Source organism: Ictidomys tridecemlineatus, chromosome 5 (assembly GCF_052094955.1).
Source record: "Ictidomys tridecemlineatus isolate mIctTri1 chromosome 5, mIctTri1.hap1, whole genome shotgun sequence".
Lineage (NCBI taxonomy): Eukaryota > Metazoa > Chordata > Mammalia > Rodentia > Sciuridae > Ictidomys > Ictidomys tridecemlineatus.
Window position 1 is genome coordinate 61280332 of NC_135481.1, and position 21376 is coordinate 61301707.

Genomic DNA, 21376 nt, shown 5'->3' on the forward strand with positions numbered 1-21376 from the left:
CAAATATGACTCAGAGGAGGCAGTTCTACAGATGGCCCAGAAAACAAAACAAAACAAAAAATAATTGAAGTAAGGATACATTGTGATCTGAGAAGAAATCTTGAAGCAGTATTTCTCAAAGACAGGTATGCAGATCCCACACACAGAATCACCAAGGAGTGCTTGTTAAAACCGCACATTCTCCAGATCTACAGAGCAGGAATCTCTGGGGCATGGGCCTGAAAATCTGAAGCTTCACAAGTTCCCAAGTAATTTTTAAATCCCATTAGAGCCAGAGAACCTCTGCCCTAGAGCAGTGGTCTCTAGAAATTTTGCTTGTGTTTTCTAAAAGAATTTTGAAAAGGTAAATACCATTTCACATTGTTTTAAGTTCGCACCTAAAATTTTTCATTCTAATTTTAAATGGGCACAATAAATATAATCTCTAGTATATTCTAATATTGACATTTTCAAATAAATATTTCATATCACTTTATTTTCCTTTATTAATTTTTTGGTACCAGGGATTGAACCCAGAGGTTTTAACCACTGAGCCACATGCCCAACCCTTTTTATTTTTTTGTGTTGAGACAGGGCCTTGCTAAGTTGTTTAGGGCATCCCTAAGTCGCTGAGGCTGGCTTTGAACTTGCTATCCTCCTGCCTCAGCCTCCCAAGCCTCTGGGTTATAGGCATGCACCACCACCTGGTTCATATCACTTTAATAAGTATTCAATGAATCTTAAATGCTCCTATCAGGTTCTATCATACTTCTCTGCAAAATGATGTATATATACATTGAAATTTTATTTTTTTAAAATTTTCTATGACAAAGTGTTAAAATTTCTTCAGAATCATATCAATATTATAATTATTAGTAGTACACAAGTAACAAAACATGTCATATACATTTTATAAACAATTTTTAAGTAGAACAATATTTTTGAAAATACTTCTATTAATTTGATGGATAGACTACTTTACCCTAGTTAGTTTACGTATTCATAGATTACTTATTGCTAGAATAAGACAGGCTTTCAGAATCTATTTTATTCATATTCTTTGTATTACATATAATAATCATTGAGAAAATTAGTAGATGGGAATAGAAGATGTTTTGTCATAGCAATGTCACTCAAATTTTTGAAACTCCTCAATTATAAGACAAATTTCATATATAATTTATTAAACAATTTAATTTAATAAATTTAAAGTAAAATTTGATGTCTTCCTTCAATTTTGCTGAAAGCAAAGAATTAGACCACTGGAGCTATATATTAACAATCCTTCACTCTCTTTAACCCCAACACCAGAACTTTGAATTGCAGTTAGTTTAATGTCCTTGAGGATTTTATATACCCCTAAAGGGAGTCACTTAAATAAGATTCCAGATAGTTAAAAGCTATTTTATTATTTTAATAAGTAAGTAAAAAGCAATTGGGAAAGGGGAGGTAGAAGAGACAAGGGGCACTTTCAGGTAGACCCTTTTTAGTAAAGAATACTTGTGAAAAATTGAGGATCCTGGAAAAGTTTCTTTAAGAACTACCTTTGCTTCCATGTTTCTTAAAAAGTCTTTGTGAAAGTTCACATACCTCTGTACTAATTATCTGAATAATTTAAGAAAATGCATCACTCAATCTTCTCAAGAACCTGAATTCCCTCCAAATGTGTGTACAGATCAAGTTTGGACAGTTATAACAAAGGATTAAGGAGGAGGATCCAACAAAATGGTCATAACAAATACCAAAGGGAGATGTGAGTGATTTTTAAGAGCTGACAAGTTATTGATATTATGATTTTGCCAGTGCTTCTTTTTATTTTAGTAAATGGAATTCTTATAACCCCCTCAAGGGTTGAACTGGTTGTGGGTCAGAAACCTCAGGTTTCCTCCATGAGGTATTCTGTAATTTTGTACTACATTAAACCTGAGGGAAGTGGATAAAAAAGTCTTAGAGCTTTTCTTACTCCCTCTACCCCTCTTCACTTTAATATGAAAATAATTGCCTCTACTCTTGGAGACCTGGCTTAATTAGACTAATCTAATTTTCTGCTGGCAAAACTAACGCTAAAATGGTATTGCTCTGAGTTCTCTAATTATAGAGCAATCACACTTTTTTTTAACAGATACTAAAACCAAATGCTATAATGTTGGATGAGGTCACAGTGAATAACTTGTTATAGGCCTATTTTGAGGTTCCACATGATTTTCAGTGAATATTATGCAGTGACAGGATACAAAGTTTGCTGCAGAAAAAAATTATGAATTGCTACTATAATTTATCCAAGTAGTGATGAAGTTCCACAGGTTATTTCATAAGAAACATGTTGACTGACCATAATCTCTGTTCTTCCTTCCTCACACTCTTCAACCATGCTCCCTTTCTGGTTTCCCTCTCTCTGAGCCATCTATCTTGTCATTTTCTTCCCTGCACAGCCTGAACACTGTGGTCAACCTCTTAATGGATACCCTCACCAGCATTCTCAGCCTTCTGACTCCCTTGAACTTATTTGTTCTGCCAAGTCCCAGCCTAGAGTCAACCAACCATCTGTTTCCTATACTATTGCTAGTTTGCTAAAGACTGCTGGAGAAAATTGTTGTAACTGCTGATTCACGGCATGACAAATCTTCAGTTTTCAAACTCACCTTGACCCTTAGCACTACATGGCAGTCCTTTCACTCTTGCCTAATTGACTTCTTTTACCACTGTTCAGGTGCTGCTCCAAGTCATCACTCTTCCAAGATTTTCTACCATACCTCCCTAAACAATGGTTGATTTAACTTCCTTCTTCAGGAAAAATTAGTGTTCAGCTTCTTTCCCTCCCACTTCTAATGGTCTTCTACAGAATCAGCCTCCTTTCTCTCTGTCCCAGAGAAATGTGCATCAATTGCCCTCCTCTCAATACCATTAGGGTTTTGTTTGTTTGTTTTAAAGCTCTTCTGTATACATTATCATAAGATAAATATTCTGCTTGGAAATCATATTCCAAGTTGAAGAAATGGACATTAGAATGTTAGGAAATAAACATTGCTGATTGGCTACAGAAAAGACCACATCAGAATAGTAAGTGTTCTTCTTCTTTGAGTCATTCAAAAGCAAGGACAGAAAGGAAGGTGAGTTGGGATGCTGCCTGTCCATTAAATGTTTTAAATTCTATCACAGTTGTGTCAGCCAAATGTCACCAAGTGAATTTAAAGAAATTGTGCTTTAGTGATCAATGCCATTTTTGTTCTCTGCTGTTTAGTACTACTTGCTAACATGTGCAATTTAAGATGTTATTAATAACTAGTCCATCCAGTATCTCTTCTTATTGTGAGGAGTTTACTCACCTTCATTCATTCCAGATTTTTCATAGAAAAAATTTTCCTAGGAAAACCAATGGGAATTATGGTTGGCTTGTTATGGTTTTTAAATTTAATATCATACTAAACTAGTTATCACACGAAACTTTCACATGATACATGTATGCTTTAGTAAAAGTGTTTGTAGAATTTGCCTAAAAAGAAGCTTTGATGTAGAGGATGTTTAGAGGAGATGTTTATCCTGTGTAACCCAGGGCAGATCCAGATTTTGTGGCAATCTAATCATATATGGTTCTGGGAAGTTTGTCTTTCCACAGAAGGATTCAAGATTATAATAAAAAATGAGGTTCAGAATCTTTGGAAGCAATCTTGAAAAGGAAGGGCTCTGAAGTTTAAGCTTCATTAGCTTCAGATTAATCAGTTTTTTTTAATCTGGCCACTTAATTGAGTCATTAAACAAACCTAAATCAAACAAAAACTTATGAACTGCAAATACCTAACATAAGCCAGGCATTTTACATATCACATTTCATGCTCACAACAAACTTATCTACCATTCTTCTTTTTATAAAGTAAAAGCAGAGGCTCAGAGAATTAAGAAACTTGCTCACAGGCAGCCCTGCTCATAGTGAAGCTGGGATCTAAACCAAGCTCTGAAAAACAATCTAGTATTCTCCCAGTACAATATTTTGTCCTTAAGGTTTTCCAAAAGATAAAAGGTTAAAGTTACTTGGGAGAATACCCCTAGAAAATGGCTAGAAATGCTCAGTCAGTGAAATTGACATGATTTAATTTATATTGGAGACATTCCCTGAAAAATACTGCCCTAAAACTGTGTTTAAAGGGTGTGAAGACACAAATATTTAACTCTCGGATTATTATCTTCCCCTCACTAAATGACAGGATGAAGACAGAAGATCTTAGGGTCCAGAAGACAATGTGGTTCTAATAAAAAGAGGAAAATAGAGGCAGAATCAAAATCTAGAGGTGAGTGTAGAATTATAGTTTTCTAAGAAAGAGTCTGGCTATAGAAGGATCTAGTGACAGTGTGGATCTTTCACAAATTATATCCTCTTGCTACATGTCCAATATTTTTTAACCTTGACGTTATGTCAGATTTTAAAGATTAGAAAATAATGACAATGGCTCATCTATAACTTTTATATTCATACTCTTCATTTGCCAATTTGACCTCTATTATTTTTAAACAGAAATGGCTCCTCCTTTTGTTAAACCCCCTGGAAGTAGGGACTATGCCATTTCATCTTTTCCATTCTCAAAGAATCCAGCACTTGGTATAGATAGGAATTTCACAGAGGTTTATTGCCTTGATGTTGATGAGTTATTTTTGATAGGTCATCATTTTCTAACATAATAGAAATTCCATAATGTAGATAGACTTTGATCCTACCCTACTTCAGAATAAAATTTTTGGTGTTTGTCTAAAGCTAAGATAAAAAGTGATCTGATGTAGTTAAGTTTTTTGGTCAACAGGCTACCAATGGTGTTACTTAAAAGACCTCTTGATTTTGTGGTCTTAGGGCTATTGTGACCTCAAACTGTAACTTAAATTAGTCCAATGCAACAGGAGTTTCAAGAACAGCAGCCCCCAAAAGATGTCTTAACTGGATGGGAAAAGAAGGCACGTATTTTCAAGAAGGCCTCTTTATTAATAAAGTAGAAGTTTCCCTTCAAGATGACAAGTGGTGCAAATTCCTCAGGTTCTTACTTGTCCTCAAAACGGTGAGTGTTTGGAAAAAGCCAAATGACAACTAACCAGGAGGGAAAGGAGAGTCTGATTAACCCAGGCTAAAGACAAATATTATTTGATGTCTCTTCCCACAGAAGTTCTAAAATAGATGACAACTACTTGAAGGAATTGAATGAGGACTTAAAGCTGAGGAAGCAGGAACTTTTAGATATGTTAAAACCTCTAGAAAATAAGAACAACCTCTTATTGCAGAAGTTAATGTCTAACTTGGAGGAAAAACAAAAAAGGTAAGGGCTCCCTACTCAGGTTGGAGAATTTAATCTCCATAATATTAGCAATAAGTATTTACATTGCTTTGTTTTTGTTTTCAAATTTGGACAAACAGGTCTAGTAAAATGTAAAGAATATGTAATCACAAAGGGGTGAAGATGAATCCTTAATTTTTTGGTAAAATTAAATTAAAAATTAAATCAACTCTCATCTCATGAGGCTACAACTGTTACTCTTCCTCTATAAAATGCCTACTCAAGGAATAGGTAACAGATTTCAACAGCTTCAGTCTATCATGTTTAGACTCATAGCTTCCTTGTTCATGTTTATAAAATCATTTTAAGAAAAATATTCTGCTTTTTCTATTCAAGCAGTGGAGTAGTGATCTTTTCTGAGCCTAAGAGCCCTTCAGATTAGGATTCTGCCTCTGTAAACATATGAGGAAGACATAATTTTTTTGCTACAACATTCACTGTTCCTAGGACCCACAAACTCTGTTTCCTTTCTGGCCTCAAAAAATATCATGCCAATTGATCTATCTTCATATACCCTCATCATAAGCCTCTTGAGGAACCTGGACTTTTGGAAAACAAATAACAGATAAAAGGGCTGGGGTTGTGGCTCTGTGGTAGAGTGCTCATCTAACATGTGTGAGGCACTGGGTTCGATCCTTAGCACCACAAAATAATATAAAAAATAAGCAAAATAAAAGTATTGTGTCCATCTACAACCAAAAAAAAAAATTGTGGTCAAGCACCAGCTGCTTATACCAGCTACTTAAAAACACCAGACTTCTCTCAGGGCAACAGAAACAAAGGCTTAGACCTGAGGAGGAAGAAGGGCAAGGAAATTGATCTGATGTAGTAAAGTTTTTTGGAAGAGAAATATAATCAATGCCTTCAAAAAATATCTTCTCTCACAGTGTGGAGACTTGATATTGATTCAGATTTTGCTAGGAATTTCTTAATGGCTTGCATTCTTTGAGGGTCCACCAAGGATATATGGATTCCCAACAAAGCCAAATGTCTTTATTTGGAAACTCAAGGAGTAGGAGGAGGTACACAGAGAAGGGATAAGGAATAACTCTGGAATTTTATCCTGAAGACATCAGGTTTTTAAACCTCATCCTTTACAGGGGCAAAACTGCTTCTTCCTCCCCCCAATATGCACCAAAACATTTTTCTGAGGTGACAGAGAATAATCTTGTTGGCTATTGAAGACCAAAGTTTTGAGCACTGAAGAGCATAGAACTCATTACTGAGCATACAGCTATGGCAAATGTAAATTAGGGATAGAATAGTCTCAGTTACAGAGACTTTCCATGTCCCAAAGGACTTCTGAAACCCATAAGATTCCATCCCCCTTATTACTTCTGTGGTAGAGTACTTTCTGGCTGGTTGTAGAATACTAATATTATCTTTTAGGAAGGTTTGCAGGTTTAATGATGTCTATTTTCCTTCTAGTTTGCAGATCATGAGGCAGATCATGGCAGGGAAAGGATGTGATGAATCCTCCGTCATGGACCTCATTAAAGAAGCAGAGGAGATGAAACAGAACCTGGTAAGAGGCTGGTGGGTACTCTGGGGAACAGCTTTCTAAACAGGGCTCAGTTCCACTGCTGTTGTTAGATGTGGAAGTAAACACACAGTGCTCATCTCCAGCATCTAATGCTTCAATACTCTGATCTCTTTGATCTAGAAAGTCCAAGGTGATTCAAAGAGAGTCAGATGGAGTATTGGGAAGGACAAAGACTAGCTAGCAAAATTCTATTTCTTTGACTTTTCAATAGCTTTTCACGTATGCATTAATGGATATAAGCACATTAACCATTCATATATCTAAAGAACAGAATATACGTATTAAAGTAAAAGAAAATAAATAATTTGCTCTGAGAGTCTTAGAAAAAAATCTTTTAAAATTAAATCAACAATGTAAAAGGATCTTAAATATTAGAAATTAGTGGTCTAAGCCCCAGAGAAATTGTCTTATGATGAGAACATCTTAAGTATTAGATACTTATTTCTATTAATACCAGCTCATAATACCATAATTAAAGTTATTACTTGAAATAATAACCTTTTTTAACCATTGTCATCACCACCATCATCAAACTTACCTCTCATGTTTCTGGATTTGGGGCTAGGTTCATTTACTGCCTTCTCTGTGGTTTACTTTGTCCCTGATCCCTTTTCCACCATTAGCTTAGTAATTTCTTCAAACCTCAATTTAATGACTAGACAAACACATGTCTCTGTTTGTTTGGTTCCCCCCCTCCAACAGGAAAGGAAAAACAAGATGCTTCGGAAGGAAATGGAGTTGCTATGGAACAAGGTGTGCCTCTAAGGATCTCTTGAAAGTATTGTCCTACAGTTCATAATGCAAAGAATCCCCAATTCCTCTGGCCCCATTCTCATTTTTGTATGCTCTGCTTCCACCCTTGCATTATTTCAAACCCCCCCCCCTTTTGGTATAGCAGTCAAAGCGATCTTTTCAAAACAGTCAAAGCATGTCACTCTTCTTATGAAAATCCTTTATAGCCTTCTTATTGTGGCATAATCTTGCTCATGTCTACCTCTCTGGTCTCCTTTCATAGAAGTCTTCCCCATACTTTCTATGCAGTCACCCTACAGGTGACTTGTGATTTCTCCTTGTGACAGTCGTTTCCTATCTCTGACCTTTGTTTATGCTTTACCCCCTGTCTGTAATGCTATTATGGTTGGCTTATCCTCATTCTTCAGATCTCAGCTTAAATATTACCTCTTTAGAAAAACCCTCCATGTTTATTCCATCTAAAGAAGAGCACCCTCCTGTTCATGTCTTCAGTAGCACTTTTCATAATGTTAACTTATTACTTTTTATTGTATTATTATTATTATTATTATTCCTTTCTTGTCCCTTTACCCCATTCTGGGATAAAACTTCCTTCAGTATCTTGATTGCTTTTTCTAAATCCCTAACACATATCACAATGCTTGGAACAATAATAGAGAATCAATAAATATAAGTTGAATTAATGAACAAAGGAATACTTAATTCTAATGCCCATATGATTTTGCAATAATCATGCATTATTTAAGATAATAATATTTGGACCTTTTCCTGGAAAACCAGGAGGGGAAATACATTTGTGAACTATCCCTTGGAACCAGAGTGTTATTTCACAGATTAGCACTGCAATTGGAAGAATGGATAATCTTGTGACATAAACAGGTGTGTGGTGTGAGCTGACTGCTTTTTTTCATCTCACCTTTCCACAAATAATCAGGATAACTCTAAGCCCTGAATCTTGAAGTAAGATCTGCTCCTACTTCTCAGCAGCAGTTACAAATAACTTCTATAAATTATGAGAAGTTCTATAAATTATGAGAAGTTCTAGTTTCTAAGTTCTTGAGTCTTTGTGATAGATAATGTGCCAGCACAATTATTCTATGGAAATCCAGCTTCTCCAGAGCTACCAAATACTTTTTATAGCATATGTCTATACACCTTAGTTTGTGATCAACTTTATCTCTAGATTGGGAGAAATGGAGACAAGCAGCATGCCTAGTGGCTAAGAACACAGGCTTGAACAGAAATATGTTTCAAATAGCAGCTTTGAACTTTCCTAGCTATGTGACCCTAAATAAATTATTTAACCTCTCCAAGTCTCAATTTTCTCATTATGAAAATGAAAATAAAATCAGTATCCAAAGAGCTGTGTGGATTAAGAAAGAATGATTGTAATGTACTAGTGACAGTAATGTAGTAAGTAGGTTCTAGTAGCTGTTGGCACATAATAAGGGTTGAATTTAGTATCTTTTTAACTATAAGGTATACTCGGGCTGGGTGTGGTGGCATATGCCTGTGATTCCAGCAACTCCGGAGGCTGAGGCAGGAGGACTGCAAGTTCTAGCACAGCCTTAGCAATTTAGTAAGCCCCTGTCTCAAAATAAAAAATAAAAAGAGCTGGAGATGTGGCTCAGTGGCAAAGTGCTCCTGGGTTCAATCCCCAGTACCAAAAATGTGTGTGTGTGTGTGTGTGTGTGTGTGTGTGTGTGTATGTGTGTAATTTATGATATAAATGATATTATGTAAAATATATTATATGAAATATATAAATTTATTTTACATATATACATATATGATACATACACACATATGTAAAAATTTATATATACATATATAATATACATGTATAAATATATATGTGTATACATATACATATATACACATATATATAAAATTTTATTCATTTGTGTGTGTGTATATATTCATATATACACATATATATAAAATTTTATTCATTTGTGTATATATATACACATACATACACATATATATATATTACACTCAGGGATCAAAGGGAAAGACTCATTACCTTATGAATCACCTTTGGTAGGTTGGGCCAAGTTGGGCCCTGAGAAGTTGCAGACTGGCAGGAACCAAAAGCCTTGATTCATATTGGTTTTCCACTTCCCTCTTTAATTCCTACTAATTTAAAGCTCTGCCACAATGTCTCTCCACAGACATTAGAGACAGAAGAACTCCGTGATCAACAAAAGACACCACAGATAAAAACCAGGGCAGACTTACATGATGGAAAGGCAAGTGGATGGCATGTACTTAGAATTATAAGATTGTTGGTGCCACATAGCTGGAAATAACCTGTTACTAATCAGGTCTGGTTTGGGTAGGTAGGATCTGGGCTTTTAGGGTATAGTAGATCTTATGGACTACAAGATATTGCACTTTTTCCTGGGACCTCCTATTTCTTTAGTTCTCTTCTTTCATCCCAGGCTCCCAAATTCCCCTCATCACCTAGGAAGATCAAGAGTGAAATGGAGGGGCTGGGAATGTGGCTCAAGTGGTAACACGCTCGCTGCCATGCAGGGGGCGCTGGGTTCGATCCTCAGCACCATATAAAAATAAAACAAAGATGTTGTGTCCACTGAAAACTGAAAAATAAATATTAAAAAATTCTCTCTCTTCTCTCTCTCTCTCTCTCTCTCTTAAAAAAAGAGTGAACTGGAGACATCATTTGCAGAGAAAGTAAAGGAGATAAGGAAGGTAGTACAATCATTGTGAATGGTAGTAGTTTTTGGAGCTGATAAATTAGGTATCTTTAATGTAGCAATTATCTGCCTAAACTATGGTGTACTCCTGAACCAATTCAAATTTTTATAAGCAATCCACTTCTTGTGGATATTATATTTGAGTTGGAGTGACATGACAAATTTCTGGGAAATCATGTTATCCAGGACAAAGTGAGAAAAGCTATACCAACAATGACAACTCTAGAATAGCTACTTGATGTCTGAACACTTATTAGTTTGTCTTAGAGAATGCATTTAGAGTATTATATTTGTGTATCATCATCCTGTAACTGACTCATTCACAAAAAATGGCCTATTCATTTATCTTTTAGATTTTAGAGAGTGGATTATACAGGGAAGGCCAAGTAAGGCAGTTGAAACCAAATGAACAGTGAATCTATGACACCATAATTTTTCTATAAGGTTGTTACAGCATATTGAGAAAACTGATTTTTGATCTCAATTTACTTTGTCACCCAGAGGCTCTTTCTTCCACCAGGAAAAGCAACAGAGGAAAATGGAATGGGTCAAGTATCAGGAACAAGCCAACACTCTTCAGGTACCAAGGTCTTCAATGTCTGGACATGGGATGCAATTTCATTTATACAATATAAGGGCTTTTATAGCTTTATATTATTAAAGACCCATTCCTTCATCCTGGGTTACCAATTGTCCTGCTAAAGGAATGTATCCTGGAGAGATGGCTGAAGTAACCTATCTCTGTCTTCACCTTGAATAACTTGTAATAAATAGTATTTCATCGTAAATTCTTGATTTTGTTCTATTTAAAATGGGGGGGGTGAGGAGGACAAATACTATCTGCTCAACATTAAAAGACTGAGCATGAGGATATTATTTTTAATTTCTGGGTGAAGAATATTCAGATAACCGTAGATTTAGAGAAATCAATGTTGTATGAGTAGTTTTGAAAAAATGTCCTCTTTCAGAATGACTTCCATGGTAAAGTGATTGAGCTGAGAATTGAAGCCTTGAAGAACTACCAGAAGGCCAATGAATTGAAATTATCACTGTACTTACAACAGAATTTTGCACCAAAGCAAACATTTTTAAATCTTCCAGGATTCCAAGGTAGGTAAAGTATCATATAGTTACACAGCTGGAGGATTTTTGTTGTTGTTGTTGTTGACATTGAGATCCCATTACTTATAAAATGAAAAACATTGTTTACATGGTAAGTTAAATATTAGTGGTATAATAATAAATTATTTCAATATCATCATTATTAGTATTATTCAGAAACTCTTGTACCAAGGTAAATATTCTCTCTGGAGGAAACTATTTTCTTTGTACAGATTAAGTAATATGTCATGTTCTTAATATATGCTGATAACATAGCATGCAATAAAATATTAGTTTTCTATCTTTTCCTCTTACCTAGAAATCAGAATGGTTTGATTTCATGAATGTAAAGGAAATAGACTCTCTTATTTAAGAGCAGAAGGCCAAGAAGATAGACATCTGACAACTGTTGTTGAATTTTACTTATCCAGAAGTTCCTCTGGGAGTTTCAATGATTTTTCTCTAAGGAATTTATGGCATTGTTACAGGAAATCATGTAGTTTTCCATAAAAATAGAATAAAAGAATGATGCTGAGGTCCAGGGAAAGAATTCATACATTTTCAAGTATATATGAACTTAAAACTGCAGTTTAAAAAAGGACACACAATGGGAAATCATAACCAAGGAATGACAATTTTCTATCAGTGTAAGTATGTAGGTCTCTAATTTCTTCTCAGTTTTATTCCATAAAAGGTTCAAAAGGCTTATAAAAGTCACACACAGCACATATAATAAATTAGATTAGATGAATAAATCAAAGGCAAGAGAAAATTAGTTGAAACTAGGTAAATAAATGAAAATCATGATGGAAGTGTACTATGTAGTTGGTAGTGGTAGGCTATAAATTTGATTCCAAATTCCCTAGCAAAACAAAACAAAAAATGAACTTGTAGCTTCCACAAAATAATAGCAAACCAATTGCTCAGGAGAAGCATAGCTTTTCCTGATACTCAGACCTGTGAGAAATTTCATCATTGTAATGAAGACAGGACCCTATATATCTAATAATATCAATATCCTCAATGATATTTTTCAATGATTTAAAAAATCTAAAATTCCTAGGTTGTTTATCATCTGTTCCTCAGCATGATATAATAAAAAATTATTAATCTGAAAGTTTTAAAAAGGATAGATCAACTTAAGATGATTTGGTACAGGCACATAGCATTCTATCTTGATCCATTGGTTAAAATTTAGAAAATCTAGAAAACTGAATAGATGGACTACCTATACTCCAGGTAATGTTCCACACATATTTTTCTTTCAACTTATGTCTTGAGAAGAACTTGACAGCTGAAAGCTGGAAAGAAAGAACCTGGAATGCAACCAGAAGCAATATTAAGATACAAAAACAACAAAAAAAGAGGAGAGTTATGAGGAAGACAGACAGCCCCCTGTTTACCTCATTGAAAATTAGCCAAAGGTCATCTCAAGTGATTCACAGAGCCAAGGATTCAAATGTCTTTCCAGATTCAAGTCAAGCCCAGATTATTTAAGTAGTGAAGAATTCCATTCAACTTAATTGTCTCAGTGGGGTTTTATTTCCCCCTTGCCCACAGAACATAGAATCAATTTGAACTAGAATTGCCTACAGATCAACATATTTCCTCTTTCTTCTCCTATACTCCTGGAAAATTAAGAGATAGGGTACTATACTGCTAGGTTACTACAAACAAATGCAGCCCCAGCCTGAATGACCCACTGGTCTTGTGTTTTACTGATTCTACATTCACCGAGCACTGATTACATTCCTGTTTTATTTTCTAATACACATAAAATCTTTGGGTTTATTAGAGCCCTAGTGGATCTGAAATCTAACAGAGTTCTCGATTTTAGTTATGTTGATTTATAATTATAGCCTCTAGTGTTTGATTATTAAAAAGAAATATTAGGCTGAGCGTGATGGCACAAGCCTCCTTGGGAGGCTGAAGCAGGAGGATCATAAGTTCAAAGCTGGCCCCAGCAACTTAGCAAGACCCTGTCTCAAAATTTTGAAAAAAGAGAAAGGTGTGTGCTGGGGATGTAATCAGTAGCTAAGTGCCCCTGGATTCATCCCTGATTCAAAAAAAATATTTTTCATCATGGAAGAATTGTTAAAGTAACCTTATTAAGACTTTATTATAAACAGTGATATAATAGGGAAGTAGTTAGTGATGGTGTTTTCCACAATTTTTGCTATTTACACTGATTTATCTTTTTCATAAATGCATTCCTTGAAACCTAAATGTATATCACTATTTTAAATGAAAAACTAATATAGTTTTCCATAATAGAAGGTACACTTAAGGAAAAAAAAATGGGGGAGTGGGTAGGTCCTGGGAGTGGATTTAACCTGGGCAATTTATCACAAAGCTACATCCCTAGCACTTTTTATTTTTTGTTATGGGACAAGGTCTCACTAAGTTACTTAGGACCTTGCTAAGTTGCTGACACTGGCCTTAAAGTAGTGATCCTTCTGCCTCAGTCTCCTGCTAGGATTATAGGTGGGCACCACTGCAGCCAGCCCAAAATTTTAATGTTCTAGCAAGATGTTCAAAGCTGAGATATACTTTATCCTTATTAGAAAGTAGAATTAGCATGACATAGAGAATTTTAAAATAAACCAGCACCAACTTGGAACTTTCTTCTTCATGCCATCAAGTTAAAAGCAATGTAAAGGGAACAGTTTTTCTCACTGTGATTTTTAGTATTTAACACCATGTTCCAACACCTCTTAAATTTATCCAAATTACTACCTCAAATAATCTCACCATCAGATTTTGAGAAGTTGTAATTTAATGGAAAAAGCACTGATTTAGAGTCACATACCATGAGTTGTAGGCCTTACTCAAATCTACTAGCTACAAGACCTGGGCAAGTCATTTAGCTTTGATTTTTTTTTCTTTTTTCCTTTCCTAAAACAACCATGACATTTTTTATACCAGGTTGAAAAATCCTCACTTTTGTGTAACCCTTACAAATTACTCTATGGAATAGGAATTCTAGAATAAAAACAAACTTAGAGAAAAGTTTAGTTCCTGGACTAAACATTAAAATGTGTGATTTTTCATGCCTCTTCCATCCCTAAAACACTGATTTAAATCCAAACTTAACAACTGTTTAATGTACCATCCTTCCAATGAGGAATCATATTTCCTAAGGTTAATTTTTCTGAGGTAAAGAAAACATGGTTACAAAATGGAACGAGGTATTTGTAATTTAAAATTATTCCCAGTAGGTGGCACCAACCACATCTAGGCTTCAAGTCACCACAAATACTGGTTATTCAGAAACAGGAAAAGTTGTGGAATGGAAGGCCCTGGCTTTCTATTACTCTTAGGACAAAATGTGTCGTATATATATTCCTTTTTTTCATTATATAATAAAAAAAGGAAAACAAACTATTGATGTTTTGTGTCATGTTCTCTGGCACCAAGATGAATAATCGCAGCCTTGATTAAACTATATTAAAACTCAGTATTCTGTTGTGCAATGCTTACTTATCATTATTCTATCTGATCTTCAGTTCTCTCCACTCAAAAAAAAAAAAAGTCTATTTACTTCTTCCACAATTCTTGTCTAATTTGTTTCTCTCCACCACAGTAAATCAGACAATTAGGATACTGAAGTAAAACACGGGATGGGCAATTGTACAAGGACTATTTAAAGTTTAAGTACTTGATAGTGCTCTTGGATGATGTCCCATTCCCTATGCTTTCAAATGAGCTGAATTTCATAAACCTGTATTAGAGATAGGTTGGAGTGCAATTTTGGTCATACCTCCCAGAGAAATCAGGGTACAGGCCCTTCTGTTCTAGGCATTTCTGAATAGAAAAAGGTTTTACACCACTGCTCTTGGCCAATAGTCCCTCCTCCCACTGTCTGATGAGCTGGTTGGCTGAGTTTTAGTGGAGTGATCTATTTGGTTGGCAAATATTACTGACTTAAGTACACTTCAAGCAATCTGTACTAAGCAATTTCCTTGAGGCCCGGGATGTAGCATTACCATTGGCTATCTTATTGTTAGTATGCTATTATCACCTAGTTTTCTAAAAGAGAAGAATATTTTTCTGTTTCTCATATCTAGGGTGAAGGCTTTCCTTTTGACTTTTCAAGAGACAGCTCACTTTTGAAGGAATTTGCTTCCCCAGCCAATAAAAATTATAATTTGACACAGGGTACATGACAGACCCTTCATGGCCTTTGTGGTATCAAGAAAGTAGTTTGTGTTCTTTGGAAGTCACCTCTAAAGTGCATATACTAAGCAATCTCTAAATTCAGCTAAATTTCTCATCACACTGCTGGTGTTTAAGGAGGAGATTTATCTTCAATAATAATATAATTTGTGATAATATATTTGATTTTGACAGTCTGGCTTTTCTCTCACCTGCCCCCAACTCTTAGCATTTTCTTTGGATCTTTGAGACAGAAGGTTCTCCTTCAAGAAGAACCTGAAGGTTGGATGTGGATATTCTCCTACACTTATAATTCATATGAAAGCCTGTTGAGATGGGAAATGAACATCCTTGAGCCCTTATTTACTCTATAACCTTCTGTTCCAAAAGCAAGTCATTCCTCCTGCCTTTAACCTTTGGTTTGCTTTAGTGTTACTCTACCTGATGGCTGAAACACACTTCGACAGGTGCTGCTGAAGGGAAAATAGTAGTTTTGAGCTAAATTGCTGAAAGGCTGGGATGGAAAACCATCACTAGCTCAAATCTCTATCCTTGATAAATAGTATTGCTCTCAAGTATAGTTTTTTAAAGCTTTGAGGCTATCTTAACCTTTTGAATGTCAGAGTTAGGTTTATAATATTAGTAGGTTATGCAGTTAATTTCCAAGCTAAGGTCATTCTTTTGCTTCCTAGAAAACCTCACAGAAGTCCAAGGGGAGAATAAAAATCCTTTTTCCCCCTAAATATAAATTTTGAAAATTAAAATCATTAAACTGTACCTTTATTAACGTATGGTTATCATAATAGATGAGAATAGATTCACCTTATTTGCATCACACCCTCAGGGGAACAGCAGGATGTCTAGGACAGAGTGACCATCATACTTGTTAAATAAAAGAAGATACCCAGTTAAATTTGAATTTCAGATAAACAATAATTTGCAGTATCGGTATGTCCCAAATATTGCATGGGGCATTTTTATACTAAACACTTTTAGTGTTTATTGAAATACAAATTAAACTGGGTGTCTTATATTTTAGTCTGGCAACTCTAATGCATGGCGAATATATACAGCCCCCTATAATTCTCCTCTTTCCCCCTTTTATTGCTTCCCTTCCCCTCAACCTATGCCTGTCATTCTCCTTGCCTCCTCTTTCTCTTCCCCCACCCTACTTTTATCTTTTGTTCATTCTCTGCTATTCACAGTTGACCATTTTTGTGGAATCTCTGCCTGGGTTATCCAAGTACATGTACATATGTAAATGTTTTATCTTTCCACTTCATGTAAATATTGTATTAGAGTACATTTTGCAGATTTACAAAGATGCTTAACTTGCAAGTCATTCTCAAATGATCCCTCTGTCTGTTGCTGCCCAATGTGGGCAGAAAACAAGAGGTCCACTGCTCCAAAGTTAAAATATTGTTTGGTGAAATTATTTTATGAAATAATAATTATAAAATTTATAACAATACTAATATCTATTAGTCCTATAGTAATAAAATTATATGATATTGTGATGAATGTTAATAGCCTTACAACTCAAAATCTAGGTTCTAAGGGCACTACAACTATGGGAAGAACAACTACTGGCAGAAATGAACTCAATGTGGTGAGAATTATTTTCTTTTTAAAATTCCCTATTTAAGACACTGGAGTGATAGAAGGGGTAAATATTTGTAATGCATTTGTTTATTTGTTTGTTGGTTTATTTTTGTAGTGTTGGGAACTGAACCCAGGACCTCATGCATGCTAGACAAGTGCTCTCTACTACTGAGCAACATTCCCAGCCTTTTAAATGCATTTGTTAACATACATTCTAATTTATTATTTTTTTAAGGAAATTCACAAAATGAGTACCAGGGCCCTCAATGTTTTAGCTGTCTTTCTCTCTCTTTTTTTTCTCCTATTTTAGAGAATTCTGGGATCAAAGACCTACAATGCACAACAAGGAGCCAAAGGAAATCAGTCTGATGATGCAGGAGGGAGGCTCTTATTTCTGAGGTCACTGCCAAAGGAAGCTCTGAAGGATTAAAAAGCTTTCACTCCATTTGCTTTGGACAGATTTAAAGACTAGGCACAACCATTTGTGTTAATTAAAATCTCTCAAACCTTTGTTTTAGTGCTGTTTTCCCTTTCTCCTCCCACCAATGTAGGTAGAATTGTTAGATGCTTAGTTTAAGCATGTCAGGAATTCAGTCATTTAGGGATTGTAAACAGCCTCTGATTATTTTCATCATTCTTGAATTTGAAATTTCTAGGTTTAAACCACATTGTATGTAGTTCAAATTCATAAAAAGGAGTTGTCTATTTCTGAGGTATTTACTTCTGGGTAGATCCACTAATGGCAAGTAATAGGTACAAAATAAAGAAACTTACATTCCTTAGACTGATTTTACTCTTTCACCAATCACATCCAATTACCTTGTTGATTCTGCCTGCTTGCTATGTGCTAAGTATCTTCTACCTTCCAAGTACCATTGTTTCAGTTCAGGACCTCTTTCCTTCCTGGATTACCATATCCTCTTAATTGGTTTCCCTGCTTCCTATTCCTCTAGTCCATCTCTCACAGTACCTTTGAAGCTATCTTTTCTGACTAAAAGAAAAATGAGATCATGTTACCTTCCTTATTGGGTTCTTGTGGATTCCTTCACAGGCCATAAATGCTCTGTCTCCTGCCTACCTCTCCAGACTTATCATTCATTGTCCCCCTTCCTTCATACATCCTATATTGAGCTATACAGAACTATTTGTTTCTTTGATATACCACAAGTTTTATTATCTTCATGCACAAAGCTTAAAGATTCTTCTCTTCTTGTTTTATTGATCATTGCCTATTTTTCTTAAGGGTTGAGTTTAGTGCCCTTCTATCCTGGTCATTCTCAATCCTAGCTGTGGATTATCATTCTCTTGACAGCTCTGAAAAAAGAGCATTTCACTGGGTACCTCCCCAGGTCATTTAAATCATTACAAAAACATCTTTTAGAAAATCTTTCCAGGAAATTGTAGGGTGAGCTATATTTGAGAATCATTGCTCCAAGCTTTCATATTTCTATTATAGCACTTACTTGCAATTATTAATTTATTACATTGCAATTATTGATTTACCCAGATATCTCTCTCACCAAATGGTGGGCTCTTTGAGGGCACAGGATTATGTCTTGTTCATCTTTTCCTTTTAATCAACCAATATAGTACCTGGGATTTAACAGGAGCTCAGTAAATGATATTGTATAAAAATATAGAAAGTTAATTGCCATGTCTCCATTATTGTATCTTTTGTTTATTTTGGGCACTTGGGCTTGAACCAGGGGCACTCTATCACTAAGCTACATTCCCAGTTCTTTTAATTTGAGAAAGGGTCTTTCTAAGTTGCCAAGGCTGACCTCAAACTTGCCATCCTCCTGTTTCAGCATCCTAAATTGCTGAGATTATAGGCATGGGCCACTGTGCCCTGCTTGATACCCTGTCCTGTGTAAAATGCCTAAGTTACATTATAGCTCCTATGATCTTCAGCTCTTAAAGTTGTCATTAATTTCCTATCATTTCAATATGGAAAAGTTAATTTGTCAAAAAATGCTTCATAATAAGAGATTCATCAGAATATCTTATACTTTTCTGGTAACAAGTAAAGGCAATTAACCAATGCAAAATCTTTTTCCTACCAACATCAATTTAAATCCTTATTAAATGTGTACTTTGAAGGTAAATTCTAAAGGTAAGTGTACTTAATGAGTGGAAAATATTTATATCACAGAATTTTTGGCATTAGAAGGAACTTTACATAAGCAACTTCCTTCACTTTACAAAAGAAGAAACTTGAGTTCATATACATTGAAAGGGTGTCCAAAGCCTCATAGTTATTTGAGCCAGAATAAGTCACCACAGCCAGTTCATATTTCAGTCTAACACATTATCATCCCATTCCTAACTCCAAAAATAAGTCTCTAAAGCCATAACATGATTAGTTTTATGTTTTGCTAGCCCAGTTAGCTGAATAGGTAATCCCCATTCTGTTTCAAGAAAGCTGCCTCTGCATATTTAGTTCCTGAGAGACTTGGAAGTCCTGAGATTTTCCAAATCAATTGAATTAGGCAGAGCAAGGAGGACAAAAGACAGGAACATAAAATCTGACTGTACTACTGACTACCTTGACATAATTGTTTAACCTAAGGGTCTTAGATTCTTAATTTTACGATTGGATTAAAAGAGCACCATTTGAATATTTTTAAAAATGTTAATTTTTACCACTACAAAGGGTTTAGATTATATATGATATCTGCCCCCAACTTTTTTTGGTTGTTAACTAAGCTAGTTTACTTGCTGTTAGAGGCTTATAATTTCTTTAAAAAGGAATCCTGTTATTATCAAAGTATTTCAAATTGTAAATTCATCATCACTCAGGCTTACCATCTTTCCTTCAAATGTTCCAAACCTTTCAATTTCTTCAAACATGAAACTGAAATATTGTAGCCTTTTATCATTTTTTTGAACTTTGAGAAAATAGTTCTTATTTATTTTTGTTTTTTTATTTATACATGACAGCGGAATACATTACAATTCTTATTACACATACAGATCACACTTTTTTGTATCTCTTGTGAATATACTCAATCATTTGTTTTTAAGATTCCAAATTGAATTCAGATTTTTGCCTATTGTGATGCAAAGTTATAAGATTGGCTTGCTAGTCATTGGCTGACTAGTCAACAAGTTTATTGAGTCATGGATATGGATCTCAGCTTCACAGATACAAATTTATTGAGTACACTTGTCCAAAAGATCAGAGACTCATTAGAGCTACTCAGACTAAGAGATAAACCAAATATTAACTTAAATTACAGAGAGGACTTTAATTCCAACTTGATTAAAATATATCTATATTATATTCTCATCTCTAAATCAACTAAGATGTACTGAGTTAGTAAGCAGAAATACTTGGGGTTGAGACATCATTATTATAGTTTATTTACACTCATTACATTTCTCCCAGGATAAAACCATTAATGATTATACCTGGGAGATACTTTTTAATTTCCAGTCCAGTTGAGGGAAAACCCTGTCCTATTGGCAATATATTTATAAACCATTACTTTGGGTGATACTATTTTTGTGGTATATTTATATTATCTTTGACTTTTTACCTATTCAGAGGCTTTTTGGCTACTTGCTAACATTTTACCTATAAATGTTGCCTTTTTGCCATGGTAAAGAGATTTTGTCACACTTTTTGAAATAAGTTCAACAACAGCTTGATATTTTCATCTTTCATCTGGAATTGCAATCATCAAAGAGGGAAAGTGACAGTGTATAACATTTTGGCCTTAAACTTGTAGATCCAGACATAAAATTCATTTTTAGTTGTATGACTATGGCCATCATAGTGTCTCATTTTATAGGTAGAGACTTCTGCAATCTGTTGCTTGTTCAGATAAATTTCTAACAGCCTGCCTGGTATTTGGAAGGAGTCGGAGTTGCTTCCAATTCAAAGTCCCCATTGCTTCATATTTTGCATTTAGTCACCAAACATTAGGAAATGGGAAGAGAACAAAGTTCCATGTTAGAAAGGGAGATTGAGACGAATCAGTCCTATAGCAAGAGATATTCAGGCAGATAAATATAATTATTAATTGGTAAAAATGAAAATTTTCATGAAAATTAAAAATCCATTTTTTCTGCTTCTTTCACAAATTCACTTATGCTACCTAATATACAAAATTTTTATATAAGGCTCATTTAAAGCAGAAAACACAATATAAATATTCTTATACACCATTTTCTAAGTATTAGTTGATCTGGTAGAAAATAAGATT

General features: G+C 34.8%; 1 protein-coding gene across 1 annotated transcript; it reads left to right on the top strand.

Annotated features, from left to right (window-relative positions):
* The first annotated feature begins 4837 nt into the window (after nucleotides 1-4837).
* Ccdc196 (coiled-coil domain containing 196) lies at nucleotides 4838-17655 on the top strand. The gene is made up of 11 exons (XM_078048988.1): nucleotides 4838-5021; nucleotides 5124-5276; nucleotides 6723-6819; nucleotides 7540-7590; nucleotides 9765-9842; nucleotides 10035-10093; nucleotides 10260-10305; nucleotides 10831-10890; nucleotides 11279-11420; nucleotides 17117-17175; nucleotides 17479-17655. The coding sequence occupies exons 1-11, from the start codon at nucleotides 4975-4977 to the stop codon at nucleotides 17596-17598; spliced, it is 912 nt and encodes a 303-aa protein (XP_077905114.1). The 5' UTR covers nucleotides 4838-4974; the 3' UTR covers nucleotides 17599-17655.
* The last annotated feature ends 3721 nt before the right edge of the window (nucleotides 17656-21376 follow it).

Bases quoted from the DNA above. Each gene is read 5' to 3' on its own strand.
- Ccdc196 (XM_078048988.1), top strand. From the start codon at position 4,975: ATGACAAGTGGTGCAAATTCCTCAGGTTCTTACTTGTCCTCAAAACG. The intron at 5,277-6,722 runs GTAAGGGCTCCC...TTTTCCTTCTAG, and splicing joins TTGGAGGAAAAACAAAAAAG to TTTGCAGATCATGAGGCAGA. The intron at 7,591-9,764 runs GTGTGCCTCTAA...GTCTCTCCACAG, and splicing joins TGGAGTTGCTATGGAACAAG to ACATTAGAGACAGAAGAACT.